This window comes from Phyllobates terribilis, unplaced genomic scaffold, assembly GCF_046119375.1.
Source record: "Phyllobates terribilis strain yellow unplaced genomic scaffold, ASM4611937v1 Scaffold_3__8_contigs__length_932513732, whole genome shotgun sequence".
In the NCBI taxonomy this organism is placed as follows: Eukaryota; Metazoa; Chordata; class Amphibia; order Anura; family Dendrobatidae; genus Phyllobates; species Phyllobates terribilis.
Genome location: NW_027362763.1, coordinates 417,628,761 through 417,651,799, shown reverse-complemented (window position 1 = coordinate 417,651,799; position 23,039 = coordinate 417,628,761). Strand labels below are relative to the sequence as shown.

The 23,039-nt window shown below is 43.8% G+C and overlaps 1 protein-coding gene across 2 annotated transcripts in view; it reads left to right on the top strand.

Annotated features, from left to right (window-relative positions):
* Nucleotides 1-23,039, top strand: part of PGM3 (phosphoglucomutase 3) — a 47,415-nt gene that overhangs the window by 8,366 nt on the left and 16,010 nt on the right. The window contains exons 2-8 of one of the 2 annotated variants that reach the window (XM_073675634.1): nucleotides 4,432-4,553; nucleotides 7,527-7,731; nucleotides 7,809-7,993; nucleotides 13,720-13,787; nucleotides 15,369-15,502; nucleotides 15,608-15,803; nucleotides 16,683-16,840. In XM_073675634.1, coding sequence (XP_073531735.1) covers nucleotides 7,528-7,731; nucleotides 7,809-7,993; nucleotides 13,720-13,787; nucleotides 15,369-15,502; nucleotides 15,608-15,803; nucleotides 16,683-16,840 — 945 coding nt within the window. In that variant the 5' untranslated portion in view covers nucleotides 4,432-4,553; nucleotide 7,527. The remainder of the gene's footprint in view (nucleotides 1-4,431; nucleotides 4,554-7,526; nucleotides 7,732-7,808; nucleotides 7,994-13,719; nucleotides 13,788-15,368; nucleotides 15,503-15,607; nucleotides 15,804-16,682; nucleotides 16,841-23,039) is intronic. The other variant, XM_073675633.1, reaches the window with a different exon arrangement.

Sequence of the window (23,039 nt, the reverse complement as noted above, 5' to 3'; positions counted from 1 at the left end):
CCGCTTCATTGATGACGTCTTCTTAATTTGGCAGGGTGGTGAACATCAACTAAAATGCTTTCTCAATGGATTGAATGACAACAGGCGGAACATAAGACTGACATGTTCTTCGAGCCCTGAAGAGATAGATTTCCTTGACGTACATATCAAAAGGGGGGTTGATGGTCGTATTTCAACTGACATTCATAGGAAAAAAACAGCGGTTAATTCCTTGCTTAATGCTAAATCCTCTCATCCCCCCCAAGTGATCAAATCAATCCCAACAGGGCAATTTCTTCGGGCTCGAAGAATATGTTCCTCTGATGTTTTATTTGATGGTCAAGCCAGGGAATTGAAAAAACGTTTCAAAGCCCGTAATTACAATCCTGATGTTATTCAACTGGGTTACATCAGAGCAATGGCAACTCCAAGAGAACAACTTTTGAAAAAGAAAATAAAGGATAAAGATGAACAGGTGAGACTGATAACATCTTATCACACACACTGGAGGGAAATGTATGGAATTTTTACTAGATATTGGCCTATTCTTCTATCGGATCCTGTTCTAAAAAGCATCATATCCCCAAAACCCCTAATAACTCCGAGAAGATCCCAGAATTTGGGTGATCTACTCGTAAGAAGCCACTACATACCGCCCTCTGTAGATGGCCCCTTTTTTGGTCATGGGAAACCTAAATGGGGATGTTTTCCTTGCGGTTATTGTAGCACCTGTTCACAGGTTGATAGGGCATTCGATTTTTTTGATTCCGAAAAAAAACGTAATTTCAGGATTCTTCAGCAGTTGACTTGTTGTTCCATTGACGTGATTTACTGGGCAATTTGAACCTGTAAATTAATCTATATCGGACTAACGTCTAGAGAGTTCCGTGTGAGAGTGCTGGAACATATGCGGGACATTAAAAATGCGGCAAAAATAACAGATCTGGAACAAATAGCCAAGCTTAAAAATATCCCCAAACATTTTCGAGAATTTCACAACTGCAACTGGCGTCTTTTACGCTTCCGAGCAATTGACCAAATCCATCTAGGGGCAAGGGGAGGTGATGCCAGGAATCTGCTATACAAAACGGAAGCCAAATGGATCACCATTCTTGATACCACTAAACCAAAGGGTCTTAATGATTCAGTGAGCTTTGCACCTTTTCTGGTATGATTACAGGTAGTATGACTGGAGGTTCATGATATTGCTGCGACTGCATCCACTCCATTACTTTGTTAGTGCTTTATTATGCTGCTATTCCTGGCCTATTTGTGTTATCCATCTAGATTTGACATATAGGGGGATAAGTAAAAAATATACTTTAATCACTGTGTATATATATGTATTTATTGTGAGTCATGATCTTGGTGATGATAATATTTATTTAATATATACCCTTGAATGACACCATGTATTTATTAACCCTAATTATGTTTAATATGGGTTATCTAGGGTACTATGAAAAACGATGGATTTTAGCTATGTATATAATAATTTAATTATTTGTTAAACATTGATATTATGCATGGTAATTATGTTTAAATGTTATTCATGATTGATTGTATATGGCTGTTTTTAGGATATTTGGTTTCTTATGTATAATTGTTTCCACTTGGAATATACAGTACAGACCAAAAGTTTGGACACACCTTCTTCTCATTTAAAGATTTTTCTGTATTTTCATGACTATGAAAATTGTATATTCACACTGAAGGCATCAAAACTATGAATTAACACATGTGGAATTATATACTTAACAAAAAAGTGTGAAACAACTGAAAATATGTCTTATATTCTAGGTTCTTCAAAGTAGCCACCTTTTTGCTTTGATGACTGCTTTGCTCATTGGCATTCTCTTGATGAGCTTCAAGAGGTAGTCACCGGAAATGGTCTTCCAACAATCTTGAAGGAGTTCCCAGAGATGCTTAGCACTTGTTGGCCCTTTTGCCTTCACTCTGCGATCCAACTCACCCCAAACCATCTCGATTGGGTTCAGGTCTGGTGACTGTGGAGGCCAGGTCATCTAGCGTAGCACCCCATCACTCTCCTCCTTGGTCAAATAGCCCTTACACAGCCTGGAGGTGTGTTTGGGGTCATTGTCCTGTTGAAAAATAACTGATGGTCCAACTAAATGCAAACCGGATGGAATAGCATGCCGCTGCAAGATGCTGTGGTAGCCATGCTGGTTCAGTATGCCTTCAATTTTGAATAAATCCCCAACAGTGTCACCAGCAAAGCACCCCCACACCATCACACCTCCTCCTCCATGCTTCACAGTGGGAACCAGGCATGTAGAGTCCATCCGTTCACCTTTTCTGTGTCGCACAAAGACACGTTGGTTGGAACCAAAGATCTCAAATTTGGACTCATCAGACCAAAGCACAGATTTCCACTGGTCTAATGTCCATTCCTTGTGTTCTTTAGCCCAAACAAGCCTCTTCTGCTTGTTGCCTGTCCTTAGCAGTGGTTTAATAGCAGCTATTTTACCATGAAGGCCTGCTGCACAAAGTCTCCTCTTAACAGTTGTTGTAGAGATGTGTCTGCTGCTAGAACTCTGTGTGGCATTGACCTTGTCTCTAATCTGAGCTGCTGTTAACCTGCGATTTCTGAGCCTGGTGACTCAGATAAACTTATCCTCAGAAGCAGAGATGACTCTTGGTCTTCCTTTCCTGGGGCGGTCCTCATGTGAGCCAGTTTCTTTGTAGCGCTTGATGGTTTTTGCAACTGCACTTGGGGACACTTTCAAAGTTTGCCCAATTTTTCTGACTGACTGACCTTCATTTCTTAAAGTAATGATGGCCACTCGTTTTTCTTTACTTAGCTGCTTTTTTCTTGCCATAATACAAATTCTAACAGTGTATTCAGTAGGACTATCAGCTGTGTATCTACCTGACTTCTGCACAACACAACTGATGGTCCCAACCCCATTTATAGGGAAAGAAATCCCACTTATTAAACCTGACAGGGCACACCTGTGAAGTGAAGACCATTTCCGATGACTACCTCTTGAAGCTCATCAAGAGAATGCCAAGAGTGTGCAAAGCAGTTATCAAAGCAAAAGGTGGCTACTTTTTTGTTAAGTATATAATTCCACATGTGTTAATTCATAGTTTTGATGCCTTCAGTGTGAATGTACTATTTTCAAAGTCATGAAAATACAGAAAAATATTTAAATGAGAAGGTGTGTCCAAACTTTTGGTCTGTACTGTATATTATTTGTATTTTTCTTTATTTTTCAAAGATTATTGAATATGAATTTGGACCGAACTGCGTATCATCTATTAAGAAGCTTAATCCATCTATTTTAATACAGAATTGAATGTGTACTCACTTTATGTACTGCCCCCATAATGTTACTGGTGTCTGTATAATGAGAGGGCAATTTTGCCCATACTTACTATGGAACCGCACATCCTTATGTGTGGTGCGCACGCGCGCTGCGTCACTGTAGCCTCGCCTCCCTCGCCTGGCGTCCAGTCAGGGATTAGGCTACGCGCACATGCGCGGTTTGACTTCCTGGACGCCGGCCGAGTGAGGGCAACGTGCAGTGGGCAGTGTGCGCGCGCCCAATTACACAGGATAATCAGGTGCGGGATGTCCATCTACAATATAAATGACCAGGTATGGCACTGCCTCTGTACCCCCCGACGAAGCAGCACGCAAAACGCGCGTTGGGGTACGAGGCAGTGTGTGTTCCCTAATCACATGGCAACGGGTGTGTATGATATCTGCCCCCTGGGCATCATGGCCTAAATGTAGCATTGGGTACTTTTACTGTGCATAGACTTAAGTGCATGTAAGGGCTGCTTATATGTATTATAACCGCATTACTATCTGCAATACTCATTTTATATGCTTTGTATTCATTATACTGTGTGTGTATTGTATCAGCCCTGGCATCTTTGCTTGTCTATACAATTGTTTGGGGGAATTCTAAGACCTGATTTAGGTGTGGAAACTTTAACCTATTGAATATATGAAGGATCTCTTTAGGGTTGTTATATACCCATATATTAGAAGTTTATATGCATCTCTCATGTTGTCATGTTATTGTATTGATATCTTGTGAACCACACTGCCTCAATTTTTATGGGGTCTGTCTCTTTTTTTAGGGGCTCTTAACTAATTTTATGGGGTGTCTATATGTTTTTGTAATAATAATTTTTTTTTCTGATTAACACATTTATTGAGTAATTGATCTCTTTATCTATCTATGAATCCCAGTGAGGAATGAGAAATAATATATTGGAATTTGGTTATCTTCATTGTTTCGATATTTGTATATTATACTTGAGATGAATCTTAGTATCCTATTTTGCTTACATTTATTAACAGAAATAAACACGTGAAATAGATCACTCTGTTTGTAATGACTCTATATAATATATGAGTTTCACTTTTTGTATTGAAGAACTGAAATAAATTAACTTTTTGATGATATTCTAATTTAGTGAGATGCACCTGTAATTGGATGTGTTGGGGGATGCTCGAGCGAAGTCTTGGATGCAATTGGGTGAGGAACGTATGAAGGAAGACGGAGGTCTTGGGAGAACCGGAGATTACGTGTGGGAAGGTAACGGGAGATTAGTTCAGAGATATATGGAGACAGATTATGGACGGCTTCGTAGCTCAGTGTTTGTAGTTTGTACTGGATACGTTGGGGAATTGGAAGCCAATGAAGGGATTTGCAGAGAGGAGTACCATGGAGAGAGGTGGATTAGTCGGGCAGCAGAGTTAATGACGGACTGGAGAGGTGCGAGAGAAGGGAGGCTGTTGCAGTAGTCCAGGTGGGAGATGATGAGGGCAACATTTTAGAAGATTTAGGGTTGAGAAAAGGATGGATTCTGGAAATATTTTTGAGTTGGAGGTGACAGGAGTTGGTAGAGCTTGGATGTGTGGTTTGCAGGACAGTGCAGAGTTGAGGGTTACTCCGAGGCAGCGGATTTCCGGTACAGGGGAAGGGATGATAGATCAGGTAGGGAAGATAGGTGAAATGGAGGAAAGATGATAAGTACAGTTTTGTCCACATTGAGCTTTAGGAAGTGAGAGGAGAAGAGGAGGATATGGCTGATACACTGTGACTTCTGTAGCCAGAGTCTACATGATTGTCTTTTTGACTGTGCTCTGGCCAGTATTTTTATTTTTTTTTTACAATAGGACCTAGTGGGTGACAGATCCTATTCTATCAGCCGATGTACCCCTTTAGAAGGGGTGAGTCAGGCACCGGTGTCTTTTGCCGGATTCTGCAGAGCGCATGATTTCTGCTATAGATGAAATCACGTCGTGCGAACACAACATGAACCGTGACCATACTGTGGTATTGCTGTATATAGCACAAGCAATCAGACGATCACAGGCTCAAGTCCCCAAAAGTAACTAATAAATACAGTGAGAAGTAAAAAAAAAAAGAAAAAAAGAAGTTTTAAGAAATATAAGAAAACAAACCCAAAAACCTAAAAGTTCAAATCATTCAACCCTTTTCCCCCATTAACAATAGATAATAGAAAAAAATACACATATGTGACATCGCCCTGTCCAGAAAAGTCTGATCTACCAAACTATAACTAACCCCAACACCATAAACAGAAGAAAAAATCCAAACAACAAAATTGTGGATGTTTTTGTTGTCACCGTAATGCAAAAAATGCTGCAAGAAGTGATGAAAATGTCATATGTGTCCCAAGATGGTATCAATAATAATATCGTCTCCCCGCAAACAGCTTTCATCGATCAATAAATGAAAGCATTGACATGACTTTTTTTTTTTTTCACCACTAAAATACTAATAATAAAAAAAATGGAGAAGTTTGGTATCACCGTAATTGTACTGATGAGGAAAATCAAATTGCTTGATAATTTTTACCACACAATGAACTCCCTCATATGTCAATGTGGACAGTGGATGAAAAAACAAAAAAGCTAAAATGGAAATTAGCTATCTGGAGAAGGGATTAAAGGGCTTTTCCGGTCTTAAGCTACAAGTCTAAAGTCATACTTGCGGTCACGGTCCCGGTGCCGACCCTGGAGAATCCTCACAGTACACAGTGCGTGCGATGTAAGGAGTCACAAGTCTGTAGTCACATAGAGTAACTGCAGACTTGTAGCTTAAGAAAGGACAACCCCTTTAATGACTGAGACATACATTTTCGTCACAGGTCACATGTGGGCTGTATTGAGCAGGCTAATTAGCTGAAACCACTAGACCGGGCAGATGCTAGCTGTGTTACACAGCCAGCATCTACTTGTAACAGTAGCGAGAGGAGATTGCTCCGATCGCTGGTGTTTCACAAACTAAATGTCGCTGTCAGTCATGGGGAGTCGATGGGTTACCATGGCAGTAGGAGTCTGCTGAAGACCCCATGGTTGCCATCTTAGTCCTGGGCTGGGCTTCATAGCAATATGTCAGTTGTAACCTATTTGTAAAAGTCCAGAGTGTCAAAATATACATGTATTTAAACAGCACTGTAAACGCTGAAAAAACTTGAACTGGTAGAACTGAAGTTTCTTAGTCATCAGAACTCTTCATCTAGAGGCAGTGTTGGTGTGGTGGTCCAGTCGGGGTGGTCCAGTCTCCCGTACGCCACATTTCCCGACGCCCGCCGGGTGGACGGGGATTCGGCGCTGGGCTCTTCCCTCTTCACTCGTCGTTACTGAGGGAATCCTGGTTAGTTTCTTTTCCTCCGCTTAGTAATATGCTTAAATTCAGCGGGTCGCCACGTCTGATCTGAGGTCTACAGCCGGCCCGGAGCAGGTCGCGAAGCACCGCCGCGGAGGCCGGTTGCAGCCCCTGGCACGGTGGGACCCTGTCTCCCCAGAGTCGGGTTGTTTGTGAATGCAGCCCAAAGCAGGTGGTAAACTCCATCTAAGGCTAAATACCGGCGCAAGACCGATAGCGGACAAGTACCATGAGGGAAAGTTGAAAAGAACTTTGAAGTGAGAGTTCAAGAGGGCGTGAAACCGCTAAGAGGTAAACGGGTGGGGTCCGTGCGGTTCACCCGGAGGATTCAGCCAGGCGGGTTTGGCATCGGCTGGCCCGGGTCCTGCGCTACTTCCCGCCCCGGCGGCCGCCTTCCCCTTAGCTTTAGATGACTCCAGACAAATGCGAACTGAATTTAAGCATATTACTAAGCGGAGGAAAATAAACTAACCAGGATTCCCTCAGTAACGGCGAGTGAAGAGGGAAGAGCCCAGCGCCGAATCCCCGTCCGCCCGGCGGGCATCGGGAAATGTGGCGTACGGGAGACCGGACCACCCCGACGTCGCTCGGGGGCCCAAGTCCTTCTAATAATGGCCCCAGCCCGCGAACGGTGGTAGGCCGGCTATAATGTCACATCAGGTGTGGGAAAGATTTAGTGCAACACAGAGGGAAGAGGGAAAGGGGGAAGTGGCGACCTCCTAGTCTGGTCTAGTCTCACCCTGTCTCAACTACCGACCCTATTTTGCCTCTTCAACAATCGCCGCACACGTGCCTCGCCCTGTCTTTCCCTGGCGTATGGCTAAGGAAGCAAGTTTACTTGACCCTGTTGATGAACTGTATACTTTTCAGGATGCATTTGGAAGCCGTGCTGAGGTCATCTGCCCGCCATGCCAGGCCTGCCGGACTCACTCTCGAGTATGGCACTGCAGGATTTCGGACCAAAGCAGAACATCTGGACCATGTTATGTATCGCATGGGCTTACTAGCTGTGCTTAGGTCAAAGAAGACGAAGGCTGTTATTGGAGTTATGGTCACTGCCTCTCACAACCCTGAGGTTAGTGGAAATGGCTTATGGTCTATTTTCTGACATCATGGTGTACCAGATAACATCACTGAACCATTCTTACATAGGAAGATAATGGTGTAAAGCTGGTGGATCCCATGGGAGAAATGCTTGTTCAGGAATGGGAGTCGTATGCTACTAACCTGGCAAATGCTGAGGAGCACGAATTACAGACAGTGCTGACAAACATAATCAAGCAGGAGGCCATCAACATGCAGGACGAGTCGTGTGTAGCCATTGGAAGAGATACACGGTAAGCACAGTGAAGTGCTCTGGCTCTGCTCTGTACACACTTGCTTTGTGGTTTCCATTACTTATGGGTACCAATACACTTAAGTGGATCTGACGCTCTGTGTCCATATGGTGGCACAAAGTTGTACATCTCCACCCAGAGTTGAGAGCGACTTCACGCTATCGAGCCACTGGGACTTCTCAGGCTCCATGTATACTCATGCTTCATTAAGTATTTATTGATCCACAATATTTTTTTTTGTGGGATTCGTATGGAAAAGCTCTCAGCATAAATTGTACTTATAGCAAAACCCCATGTACCTAGATGGTTGTCTGCTTACAGCCCTGTAAAAGGTGGGGCTGTAATATGGCCATGTCTATGAGGACTAACATGTCCTTGTTCTGCAGAACCAGTATAGTGACTATTTTGTCACGTTACCACAGTTATAAAATACTAGTAGGTAGCCCGCCCGCCCGCAGGGCTCTTGTCCCAAGACAATGACTGTGTATATATATATATATATATATATATATATATATATATATATATATATATATATATATATATATATATATATATATATATATATATATATATATATATAATATATATATATCACAAAAGTGAGTACACGCCTCATATTTTTGTAAATATTTTATTATACCTTTTCATGGGACACCACTGAAGATATGACACTTTGATACAATGTAAAGTAAACCGCTGGCAACAAAAGTGAGTACACCCCTAAGTGAAAATGGCTAAATTGTGCCCAAAGTTTCAATATTTTGTGTGGCCACCATTATTTTCAAGCACTGCCTTAACTCTCTTGGGCATGGAGTTCACTAGAGCTTCACAGGTTGTCACTGGAATCCTCTTCCACTCCTTCATGATGACATTACACAGCTGGTGGACGTTACAGACCTTCCTCCACCTTCTGTTTCAGGAAGTCCCCACAGATGCTCAATAGGGTTTAGGTTTGGACACATACTTGGCCAGTCCAGCACCTTTACCCTCAGTTTCTTTAGCAAGGCCGTGGTTGTCTCGGAGGTGTGTTTGGGGTCATTTTCATGTTGGAATACTGCCCTGTGGCCCAGTTTCCGAATGGTGTGGATCATACCCTGCTTCAGTATGTCACAATACATTTTGGCATTCATTGTTCTCTCAATGAACTGTAGCTCCTCACAGCTGGCAGCACTCATGCAGCCCCAAACTGTGAAGATCTGAGGTTGTGGGTTGTAATAATCATCTAGGCCGGTTAACGATGCAACAATATTTTATCAATTACATCCATGGTTTTATAACAATTCCAGGTAAAGTGGCCAAAATACAATGCTCTTAGTTCACAAGTTCCCACCCTGGTATTGGTAGTCCCACTGTCCCCTAGCCAGGCGATACTCAATGTCTCTCAACTCTTGATTGGCCCACAGATTTCGTATCTCCCGCCAGTATAGTCTGTAGCCACAGTTCATACTCCTTCAGATAACACAACCTAAGCCCATGTATCGAGCAGCCATGGTTCTTAAGAAAATTCATAAAATCCAGATGACAGATCCCACAATTGTAGCACGTGTGTCCGGCCCATCCGGCAACCGATATTCAACTTCCATAGGCCATCCATCCATGATTCCAGGTCCTCAGCCTAGATCCTATCCCTTCAACGGCATTCCACCAAACTACCTCACTAAACATGTGGCTTCTTTTCCTCCCTCCCTGGGATCAACCCCCCTGAGTGGGCAGAAGTTTTCACACCCTCCCCCTTAAACATTTGTTTTTAGCTGAAAGAATGATGAATATTCCAGCAGCTCTTTACCTGGGTCTGCATGTGAGACCCCCTGTGGTGATGGTTCCACTGTGTCTACTGTCCCCATCCACACAATGAGGCTAGTGGCTGGGAGACAATGGAATGATTGCTTTCATTGATACCAATCTTTGGTCTGGCCTTATGTATGATTACTGTCACTGAATGGAAGCATTGATTCCTGAGGATGAACTGATGAGAAACAAATCACTAATAAAACACCATAACAGGTTCGACGGAACCGGTGCTCCGTGCTGGAAAAAGTCTGCATCCCTTAGAGCCGTGGACTCCACTCTACGTGCATTGGTCCAATAATCTTTAGTAAGTGGCCAGCTCCTCACAGAAACCATGACACTCCCACCACCATGCTTGACTGTAGGCAAAACACAGTTGTCTCTGTACTCCTCACCTGGTTTCCGCCACTCGTGCTTGACACCATCTAAACCAAATAAGTTTATCTTGGTCTCATCAGACCACAGGACATGGTTCCGGTAATCCATGTCCTTTGTCTGCTTGTCTTCAGCAAACTCTTTGCTGTCTTTCTTGTTCAACATCTTTAGAAGAGGCTTCCTTCTGGCATGACAGCCATACAGACCAACTTGATGCAGTGCGCGTGTATATATTTTGCAGAGGGGCAGTGCGCGTGTATATATTTTGCAGAGGGGCAGTGTGCGTGTATATATTTTGCAAGTCTCCTGTAATGTCCACCCCAGCCCCAGGTTAAATTGCCGTGTTGGCAATTTAACCTTTTTTTTCAGATCCCCACAGACTTCTTTGTCATGAGGTGCCATGTTGAACTTCCAGTGACCAGTATGAGAGTGTGAGAGCGATAACACCAAATTTAACTCACCTGCTCCCCATTCACATCTGAGACCGTATAACACTAATGAGTCACATGACACCAGGGGAGGGAAAATGGCTAATTGGGCACAATTTGGCCATTTTCCCATAGGGGTGTACTCACTACTTGTTGCCAGCAGTTTACACATTAATGGCTGTATGTTGAGTTATTTAGAGGGCATCCCAAATGTACACTGTTATACAAGCTGTACACTGACTACTTTACATTGTATCAAAGTGTCATATATTCAGTGTTGTCCCATGAAAAGATATAATAAAAAATTTACCAAAATGTGAGGGATGTACTCACTTTTGTGATATACTGTGTACACACACACACACACACACACACACACACACACACACACACACACACACACACACTGCCACGTTACACCCACAAACTTAAATGTATCTTATTTGGATTTTATGTGATATACCAACACAACGTAGCAAGTATTTGTGAAGTGTAAAATAAATGACACATGGTTTTCTAAATATTTAAAAAATATAAATCTGAAAAGTGTGACGTGCATTTGTATTCAGCTCCACCAAGTCAATACTTTGTAGGACCACCTTTCACTGTGATTACTTCTGCAAGTCTTTTGGGGGTATGTATCTACCAGCTTTGCATAGACTGGACTTTGACTGGGCCATTCACACACATGAATATGCTTTGATCTAAACCCTTCTATTGTAGCTCTGGCAGTATGTTTAGGGTCATTTTCCTGCTAGAAGGTGAACCTACACCCCAGTCTCAAGTCTTTTGCAGCCTCTAATATGTTTTCCTCCAGGATTGCCCTGTATTTAGCTCCATCCAACTTCCCATTAACTCTGACCAACTTCCCTGTCCCTGCTGAAGAAAAGCATCCCTACAACATGATGCTGTCACCAACATGTTTGACGGTGGGGATGATGTTTACAATGTGATGTACAGTATTAGCTTTCTGCCACACATAGCATTTTGAAAGGCTTCCAAAAAGTTTTACTTTGGTCTCATCTGACCAGAGCACCTTCATCCACACATCCACATGCTAGCTGTGTTCCCTACATGGCTTTTTGCAAACTGAAAACTGGACTTCTTATGGCTTACTTTCAAAAGTGGCTTTCTTCTTGCCACTCTTCCATAGAGGCCAAATTTGTGGCGTAGACGACTAAGGGCTCTTTCACACATCCGTGTCTCCGGTACATGTGGTAACCGTTTCTACACTTACTGGAGACACTGACAGACGCAGAGCCATTCAAATCTATGGGTCTGCGCACATGTCAGTATAATACAATCCTTATACTCGCCTCTCCGGAGATGTACCCCGTTGTAATCCTTTGATCGCTGACGCCGAGGAGCCGGGGCCCTGCACTGAGCTCACTGAGTGACAGGACACCGCTCCTGAGCTCAGCGCAGCTCCGGGGCTTGCTCTCTGGAGGGGCTCATTCTCCTCGGCGTCAGCGGTCAGAGGATTTCAGTGGGGGACACTTAGGACAGATGAGTATAAGGATTTTATTATTTTAATATTATTGTTACACAGGGACACTGCGGGAGAAGACTACTACTCTCATCATTGTCTCTTGCTGAAATCTTTGATTTTCCTAACTGTAGCGCTGATTCCCTGGCGCCGATACATGTGCTCCTGATGCGGCACACGGTTGACACACACGGACACACGGGACACAGATCTCTCTTGTACCGGTTTTTCCGCTCCCGGAAACATACGGACGTGTGAAACCGTCCTAATATTTCTCCTGTAGACAGATTCTCCAACCTGAGCTGTGGATCTCTGCAGCTCCTCCAGAGTGACCATGGACCTCTAGGCTGTTTCTCTACTACGTGCTCCCCTTGTTTGGGATGTCAGTTTAGGTGGACGGCCATGTCATGGTAGGCTTGCAGTTGTGGCATACTCCTTCCATTTTTGGATGATGGATTGAACAGGACACCGTGAGATGATCAGAGCTTGGACTCTATATCCAAACCTACTTTATCCCTGACCTCTTGGATGTGTCCCTTGCTTTTCATGATGCTGTTTAATCCCTAATGTTCTCAAACAAACCTGTAATGCCTTCACAGAACACGTATAGCTATACTGAAATTAAATTACACACAGGTGGACTCCATTTAGTAATTATGTAACTTCTGGAGGCAATTGGTCACTCAGGATTTTATTTAGGGGTATCAGACTACAGGGGGCTGAATACAAATGCAAGTAACAATTTTCAGATTTATATTTTAAAAATAATTAGAAAACCCTGTATCATTTCCTTAACATTTCACAAATACTTGCTACGTTGTGTTGATAGATCACATATAAAATACATTTAATTTTGTGGGTGTAATGTGAAAAAAATGTGAACTTTTCCACGAGAATAAATACTTTTTCAAGGCATTCTATATTCAAATATCCGTGCTCACAAAAATTTCTTGGTGGAATTAGGAACACGCTGTATATCCTTGTACAGCGCTTTGATGTGGGCAGTGAATGCAACAGGTTGGTGAAGTGGGAGCAACTGAGGCAGGCTTGCAGGTTGGTGTAGCTGGCGCCATTCTCCGCTACACTGCTGAGCGCAGGGCACAATGGAGTAGGACTGGATGAGACGGCCTGTTTCTCCCCTCCTTCCGTGTGGTACCGCTGTACATTCCTGTACAGTGCTCCAATGTGGGCGCTGACTGTGAGTGTCGCAGGAGCTGCTCTCCACTACACTGGTAAGTGTGTGGTGCGGCATCTTTCTCCCTCAACCCTACCCCACCGGCTGGTGAGAGCTGGCCTCAAACAATTAGGTGTCAAGCCCTTCTCTATCAGCCGATATAAATAAATGCCTCAACTTGGCATGTGGTCATCTAACCACATGATGGCAGTACCCAACCAACCCAGAACACTATGGGGCTGATTCATCAAAGTTCTTGTGGCACAAAAGAGGCGTAAAAGCTCTGAAAAGTTTCAACATTTTTGCACAAGAAGAGTTGTGCAAAAACTGTGTTGAAGAGACCCAAATTCACTAAGTGGTGGCTCCTCTTAATGAATTCAGTGCCTTCTACTCCAGTAAGACTGGTGCAGCGTGATTGTGCCCGACTATTCCTGATGAATCGGCCCCTATATTTCTATCTTTCTATTTGCAGGCCAAGCAGTGACAACCTTTCCCTTGCAGTTATTGATGGGATTTCTGCTCTTGAATCCAAATACCAAGGTAGGTAAAATGCTGTGATACGCTGCAGATTTCTCAGTGTCTGGATGGATTATTATCAGACATCCTGGAGACCGCACTGGTCAAATGACCACTTATTGGATTGTCTAACTGTAAGGCCACGTTCCCGTCATGAGAATTTGTTTTTTTGATGTTTCAGATTTTCTGCAGCATCTCTGCACTTATTAGGTGAATTGGGTTACCTGCATTGTTTTCATTGTGTTTTTGAGTGAAATTTTTTACATGGTTTTTTTTTTATTATGTTTATGACTCTGCATTTTTTGTCTCCTTTTGGCACGTCATGTGTTAAATAAAATTAACTTCCTGGTATTTGGCTTTGACAAAACTTTGATACGGTCATGTGTGAAATACATGCATTTTATACCTGCGGGTTTTCTGCATCTAATGCAAGTCTATGGGGAAAATCTGCACATTAAACTCAGAGTACCCACAAGAGAAATTGACATGTTGTGCATTTGAAACACGCACTGCAGGTCAGTTTATACTGCGTAAAAAAGCACTGGCTTGAGCAGTGCATGCTGGGAAATGGTAAAAGAGGTTCCTGCACCTGTAGTGCTGACAGAATGCTGGTTAAGAGGTACCTCCCTCTCAAGAACAGTCGATGGCAAGTTACTGAGAAACAAAACAGTTCCTGGACCTATAAGGCCATGTGCCCACGTAGTGTTTTTACGGCTGCAAAAACGCTTGTAAAACAGTCTGCCATGCAAATTAATGTGAATTCGGATGTGCTGTGCACATGATGCGCTAATAAAAAAGTTAAAAATAAACAAAACCTGCATTTTCACCTCTCCGGCGGCCCCCGGTCTGCTCCCGGCCACGTCCTTTCTCCTTGGCGTCCTGCGGTGTACTGTCAGGACCTGCGGTGACGTCATTTAGTCACCTGATGGTCACGCGACCGCTGACGTCGGCGGTCAGGTGATGGTCGCGTGACCATCAGCTGACTAAATGATGTCACCGCAGGTCCTGACCGTACACCGCGGGACGCCGAAGAGAGAGGATCGCAGGATCGCCACCGGGAGGAGACTGGAGAGGTGAGTATACAAGTTTTTTTTTTTTTTTTTTTTTAACGTTTTAATTCTTTTTTTTTTTACTATAGATGCTGCATTTAAAGCATCAGTTGTTCACACATTATAAATCCATGCCGGTTGCATGGATTTATATTGTGTGACCAACTTGTCAAGCACTTTCCAAGTGATGCTCAAAATCGCTTGGAAAACTGCTTGAAAAAAACGCATGCGAAAACGCTCAAACGCTTCTCTCTGGCAGAAAAAATGCATGTAAATCTGCATGCATTTTTTCTGCCAGAGAGAGGCAAAAATGCTCTGCATCAAATCTGCTACGTGGGCACATAGCCTTAGACTGGTATATGAACCAAAATCAGTTCTAACATGTAGGGTGTAAGGTAAGCCAGATCTTGCTTTTCCATAGGGTTTGGTGGGAGAACAGGTAAGCTTTAAAGTATAGCTTTGTTAGTTTGAAGGACTTTAAGGAACAATGTTCCAGTGCATTTTTGCAGCAGAGCTCTTACTGCCGTCCTCAGTGCTATTAATGTTGTGTTTGCAGATTATGGCCTGGTGACCACACCACAGCTACACTACATTGTGTGCTGCCGCAATACAGATGGAAGATACGGGGAGCCGACTGTTGAAGGATACTACCAAAAACTGTCAAAAGCGTTTATTGATTTAGTCAAACAGGTGCCATAAACCATTCATCAGAACATGATATTAAGAATACACTTTACAGAACTACTGACATATAGCCTCTAATAAAGTAACATATATTTTCATCTATGTCATTAGTCTCCTGACTGTGGATCAGAGAAGAAGTGCTTGAGCATAGATGGGGCCAATGGCATCGGTGCCTTGAAGATAAAGGAGATAGAGCGCCATCTTCAGTCCATGCTTTCCCTACAGCTGTTCAATGATGGCTCCAATGGGAGATTAAACCACTTGTGCGGAGCAGACTATGTGAAGGTGCAGCAGAAACTCCCCGAAGGTGAATGTGTCTGAGATAACATGACCTCCTCTGAGTTTACAACTGACACTTTGTGGTGGTGGGCTTGAAAATGAGGTGTCCCTAAGCTTTACCCGACTCCCGAATGACAAATCTGCCAAATGATGTAGCGATATATTCCACAAACTTACATAATTGGACAGATTTACTGTTGAAAACCCTGCGATGGCCTCACCTTCTCATTAGAGATTAGACTGTGAAAATTCATCTTCTACACATTTCCTATTGTAGAAGCTTCCATTATTTAAGCATGGAGGTGGCATACGGGTACAGCATTCACCTACACCAGGAACTGATATTCGGGGCGCTCACCAGCAGGGTGCTATAAGTGGTATCTACAAGTAGTAGGAATGTTGCGGCACTCACTAATCCGGAGAACATTTTCTCTGTACACAACAAGTAGGTGGACCATAGCCGTTGCACTCTATACTGGCTCTGCTTCCTGCTCTCTGGTTCCAGGGAAAAATGAAATGTTTTACTGATTGGTGAGTGCCACAGTTTTCCTACAATTTGAAGAATTATTACTGCCTTATATTTTCTGCCTTTACAGGCTCAAATGAGGGAAATGAATTCCATGACTAAGGGAAATTTTTACTCATCTTGACATGAGATTGTTGACTTTATTTTTAGCTTATTATTGACTTAATCAAAAACCTACATTACACGTCACATATTTTGTGATCTTGCTGTGTAAATTTACACTGAATATTAGTGGCAGCTATGGGTTCCACATATGGCATCTTGTAGGATAAGCTGTGTGGAGCTTTTGCCAAGTAGATTTGCTTCTCGCAAGTATCTTGTATCTGAATTTTTCACTTTGTATCTATTAAATAAGTCTTTTTCCTCTTCCTGTGGCTGCAGGTATTGATGTGAAGCCTGGAGAGCGATGCTGTTCATTTGATGGCGATGCTGACCGCATTGTTTACTACTACAAGGACAGCGCTGATCGCTTCCACCTTCTAGATGGGGATAAGATTGCCACGCTGATAAGCACTTTTATCAAAGAACTCCTAGTAAAGGTGACTTAGTCCATACCATATGTGGAAGATGGGAGCACTTAGACCCCCATTCATCAAGATTCTTACGCAAGAATGCTGGAGTAAATCGCTTTGAAAAGTCACAACATTTTTGCACCACACAGAGTTGTGTAACAATGTAGCAATTTTTGGCATTTTCATGCTAGTTTCACCTGGCTCCGTCAAAATGGGTGAAGCTTGGGAGAGACATGTCTTAATGAATCGGGCGCCTCTGATTCCAGCATTCTCCCTCTTCAAGACCTGCATGAACAACGTCAGTCTTTATGAATTAGGGCATTAATCTCTTTTAGAACGCTTTCCAAACGTATACAGTGTGACATTTATAGCCAATTTTGTAATTTTCAGCTTTTTTTTTTTATTTTTTATTTACAGCTCATTTAAAAGGATTGTCCAATCTCAGAAGTAAATTCTGCAATCAGACTGTGACTTCAGACTGCTGAATCTTAACTATGTGCAGTGTTCACACTCCTGACTCTACTGTATTCCCCATGTGGGTTGGCAGTCACGTGTCCGCATGTAAGCGATTTACATACTTGTGGTCACATGCTGACTAGAGTCTCCTCTGCTTGGCAGTCTGCAGACTCTTCTACTTATACGGGACAACACTTTAAAGGGAATCTGTCACCCCCTGGGAGATATCAGACCTCTACTATGGCCATACAGGGTATAGAAAAGTAAATCTATACATACCTGTATGGCCCATAGCAGAGGTCTGATTGCAGAGAAAAGCGCTTTAATCAATTCTGTTTTGTACAGGCTTGATGTCCGGGGGACGCCAAGAAATCCCCGCCTAACTATTTATTATTCCCCCAAATCCCTTCCTATATGCTTAATTATCATATTCCCCCCTCCCCTGCACGTCACAGGGCCCTGTGACGTGCACTGTGCTCCCTGACTTCCCGGGCATGCGCAAAGCTCCGATCACATAGAGCGCGCTTTGCTTCCTCCCGGCCCCGTCTGCCTGTGCACTGCGCCGCAGGGTTCTATTGTGCAGGCTCCAGGGAGTCACTGTCACTTCCCGGTGCCTGCGCAATGGAACCCTGCGGCGCAGTGCACAGGCAGACGGGGCCGGGAGGAAGCAAAGCGCGCTCTATGTGATCGGAGCTTTGCGCATGCCCGGGAAGTCAGGGAGCACAGTGCACGTCACAGGGCCCTGTGACGTGCAGGGGAAGGGGGAATATGATAATTAAGCATATAGGAAGGGATTTGGGGGAATAATACGCACATAGGCGGGGATTGCTTGGCGTCCCCCGGACGCCAAGCCTGTGCAAAACAGAATTTATTAAAGTGCTTTTCTCTGCAATCCAACCTCTGCTATGGGCCATACAGGTATGTATAGATTTACTTTTCTAGCACTTGTATGGCCATAGTAGAGGTCTGATATCGCCCAGGGGGTGACAGATTCCCTTTAAAGCTGATGAGTACTATGGATCATTCTCTGAAGACTAAGGAATATCGTTGCGTCCACAATTTTTTATTCTTTTGAGAACTTCGAACCTTTAAAAGGGTTTTGCATTTCCGGAAAACGCTGCCCCAAAGGACATGCACCCAAGTCCGGTTTCACTTCTCTCACAGTTTGTGGGGTTTGCTAGGAGCAGTGGTGAAGATAGAATATGCTATCACTTACAAGATGTCATCTTCTGGAACTCCAATGCACCCACCCATCTAGGGAGGTAGAATCAGGATGGGATGTATACACAAAGTTGCACCTCGTTCTAAATATGATTTTGGATCAGTATTTCAGTTGATAAAAGAACTCCTTTAAGATACCAGTATCATAACTTAGGATGCTGACACTAATTGGGGCCTGACATATTGGTGCATGAAAAGACCCCTATACATAGGTGTATGAGCTCTTTAAGTGGGCGATGCCGAAAATCCATGTGCTCTCTAGTTAGTAGCCTAATGTACTAATTCTAGTACTGAAAGACATTTACAATATGTTGCTGTGACTAGTGTTGAGCGATACCTTCCGATATCAGGAAATATCGTATCGGATTGGATCGGGCCGATACCCAAAAAGTATCGGATATCGCCGATTCCGATACCGGAAACCAATGCAAGTCAATGGGACACAAATATCGGAATGAAAATAAACCCTTTCTTTCCTTGTAGGTTAATTCTACATGAAGTAAAACAACTAAGAATAATGTAGAATGACATGAAAAGCCGACAATTCATCAGCGGCATTCACCGGTACCCGACAATTTACAACAGAAAGAATAGAGCTTCACACATAGATTAGATAGATAGAAACATGTCAGTCACATATATATGAAGTACAGTGACAGTGTTGCTTACTGTACTTGTCATTTAGTGTAAAGGATTTATTAAAAAAAATATTAGTGTTTTCGTGCACCGTCTCTTTAAAAAAGCCGGCCGGCAATTCAGCATCTGTACCCGACAATTTATAACAGACAGAATAGAGCTTCACACATAGATTAGATAGATAGAAACATGTCAGTCACATATATAAGAAGTACAGTGACAGTGTTGCTTACAGAACTTGTCATTTAGTGTAAAGGATTTATTTAAAAAAATAATAGTGTTTTCATGCACCGTCTCTTTAAGAAAGCCGGCCGGCAATTCAGCATCTGTACCCGACAATTTAGAATAGAAGGAATAGAGAATCACACATAGATTAGATAGATAGAAACATGTCAGTCACATATATATGAAGTACAGTGACAGTGTTGATTACTGTACTTGTCATTTAGTGTTAAAATAAAGGATTTATTTAAAAAAAAATTGGCGTGGGGTTCCCCTTAATTTTAGGCTCTAGCGGAGGTTAAGCAGACAGCTGGGGCAAATGTTTGAAGCCTGGGAAGGGGGTAATACCCACGGAGCTTCCCAGGCTACTAATATCAGCCCCCAGCTGAATACCTAGCCTTTACTAGCTATTAAAATGGGGGACCCCCCCAAAAAAATGACGTGGGGTCCCCCCTAATTTAATAGCTAGCACAGGCTAGGCAGACAGCTGGGGGCTGATATTAATAGCCCAGGAAGGGTGCCATGAATATTGGCCCCCTCCCAGGCTAGAAACACCAGCCGTCAGCCGCCCCAGAAATGGCGCATCCATAGGATGCGCCAATTCTGGCACTTAGCCTCGCTCTTCCACGCTGCCCTGGTGCGGTGGCAGGGGGTAATAGGGTTGGGGTTGATGTCAGCTTATAATGCCAGCTGACATCAAGCCCAGGTTAGTAATGGAGAGGCGTCTATAAGACACCCCCATTACTAACCCCATAGTCAAAGTTAAAAGAAAACACAAACACCCAGAGTAAAGTCCTTTAATTGAAATAAAGACACAATTCTTTATTGTTCTAAATTAAACCATACTTACCATCACGCCCATTCCAGCTGAAGCCAACGATCTCCTGCAATAAAAGAAAAATAATAAAGCAACCTCATCCTTACCTTTCGATGGTTCCCAGGACAGCTCCAGCTCTGCTACATCGAGATGACAGGCTGGACCGCAGCAGAAAGCTGCCATCCAGCCTGTCATCCCGCAGACACTGAGAAGCGCAGGCATGCTTGCGCTCCTCAGTGTCTCTCTGTGACGTCATCCAGATGAGCCGAGTTCATGTCCAATGAACTCAGCTCACCTCATGCACGTCACTGACAGCGTGGGAAAATTCTCCTGCACTCAGCGCTTCAGCGTGAGAATTCTCCCACGCTGTCAGTGACATACATGAGGTGAGGTCATGTCCAATGAACTCAGCTCACCTCATGCACGTCACTGACAGCGTGGGAAAATTCTCACGCTGAAGTGCTGAGTGCAGGAGAATTTTCCCACGCTGTCAGTGACGTACATGAAGTGAGCGGAGTTCATTGGACATGACCTCGGCTCATCTGGATGCCGTCACAGCCAGACACTGAGGAGTGGAAGTATGCCTGCGCTTCTCAGTGTCTGCGGGATGACAGGATGGATGGCAGCGTTCTGCTGCGGTCCAGCCTGTCATCTCGATGTAGCAGAGCTGAAGCTGTCGTGGGAGCCATGGAAAGGTAAGGATGAGGTTGCTTTATTATTTTACTTTTATTGCAGGAGATCGTTGGCTTCAGCTGGAATGGGCGTGATGGTAAGTATGGTTTAATTTAGAACAATAAAGAATTGTGTGTTTATTTCAATTAAAGGACTTTTTTCTGGGTGTTGTGTTTTTTTAAATACTTTACTAGAAATTCATGGTGGTCATGTCTAATATTGGCGTGACCCCATGAATTTTGGGCTTAGGGCCAGCTGATAATGCCAAGCTGGCCTTAACCCCTTTATTACCCAGTGAGCCACCGCACCAGGGCCCTGGATGAGTTGGGTACAGCGCCAGAAGATGGCGCTTCTATGAACGCGCCATTTTCTGGGGCGGCTGCGGACTGCAATTTGCAGCGGGGGTGGCCCAGAAAGCTTGGGTCTCCCTGCGCTGCGGATTCCAGCCCCCAGCTGCCTAGTTGTATCTGGCTGGGCACAAAAATAGGGCGAAGCCCCACGCATTTTTTTTTAAAATTATTTCATGAAATTCATGGAATAATTAAGAAAAAAAGGGCTTCCCTATATTGTTGTGTCCAACCAGGTACAAATAGGCAGCTGGTGGTTGGGGGCAGCCCATTCCTGCCTGCTGTACCTGGCTGGACACAAATATAGTGCGAAGCCCCACGTCAATTTTTTTTTAATTATTTCATGAAATAATTTTTTTAAAAAAGGGCTTCCCTATATTGTTGTGTCCGGCCAGGTACAAATAGGCAGCTGGTGGTTGGGGGCAGCCTGTTCCTGCCTGCTGTACCTGGCTGGACACAAATATAGGGCGAAGCCCCACGTCAATTTTTTTTAAAATAAGTCCTTTATTTTAACACTAAATGACATTTGAGGAGTTAATAAAGATGCAGTCCCTAAATTATTATTTATTTTTTAATTAATTTTTCCCAAAACTTTTGACGTGGGCTTCGCCATATTTTTGTATGCCAGCCAGGTACAGCATCCAGCTTCTATGAACGCGCCATTTTCCGGGGTGGTTGCGCACTGCAATTTTCAGCGGGGGGAGGGGGGGGGCAGAAAGCTTGGGCCTCCCTGCGCTGCAGATTCCATCCCCCAGCTGCCTAGTTGTACCTGGCTGGACACAAAAATAGGGAGAAGCTTCACGTATTTTTTTTTTTTAATTATTTCATGAAATTCATGAAATAATTAAGAAAAAAAGGGCTTCCCTATATTGTTGTGTCCAACCAGGTACAAATAGGCAGCTGGTGGTTGGGGGCAGCCCGTTCCTGCCTGCTGTACCTGGCTGGACACAAATATAGTGCGAAGCCCCACGTCAATTTTTTTTAAATCATTTCAGGAAATTCATGAAATAATTTAAAAAAATTGATGTGGGGCTTCGCCCTATATTTGTGTCCAGTCAGGTACAGCAGGCAGGAACGGGCTGCCCCCAACCACCAGCAGCCTATTTGTACCTAGCCGGACACAACAATATAGGGAAGCCCTTTTTTTCTGAATTATTCCATGAATTTCATGAATTTAAAAAAAAAAAAACGTGGAGCTTCGCCCTATTTTTGTGTCCAGCCAGGTACAACTAGGCAGCTGGGGGCTGGAATCTGCAGCGCAGGGAGGCCCAAGCTTTCTGGGCCCCACCCGCTGCAAATTGCAGTCCGCAGCCGCCCCGGAAAATGGCGCGTTCATAGAAGCGCCATCTTCTGGCGCTGTACCCAACTCATCCAGGGCCCTGATGCGGTGGCTCACTGGGTAATAAAGGGGTTAAGGCCAGCTTGGCATTATCAGCTGGCCCTAAGCCCGAAATTCATGGGGTCACGCCAATATTAGACATGACCACCATGAATTTCTAGTAAAGTATTTAAAAAAAACACAAACACCCAGAAAAAAGTCCTTTAATTGAAATAAACACACAATTCTTTATTGTTCTAAATTAAACCATACTTACCATCACGCCCATTCCAGCTGAAGCCAACGATCTCCTGCAATAAAAGAAAAATAATAAAGCAACCTCATCCTTACCTTTCCATGGCTCCCACGACGGCTCCAGCTCTGCTACATCGAGATGACAGGCTGGACCGCAGCAGAACGCTGCCATCCAGCCTGTCATCCCGCAGACACTGAGAAGCGCAGGCATACTTCCACTCCTCAGTGTCTGGCTGTGACGTCATCCAGATGAGCCGAGGTCATGTCCAATGAACTCGGCTC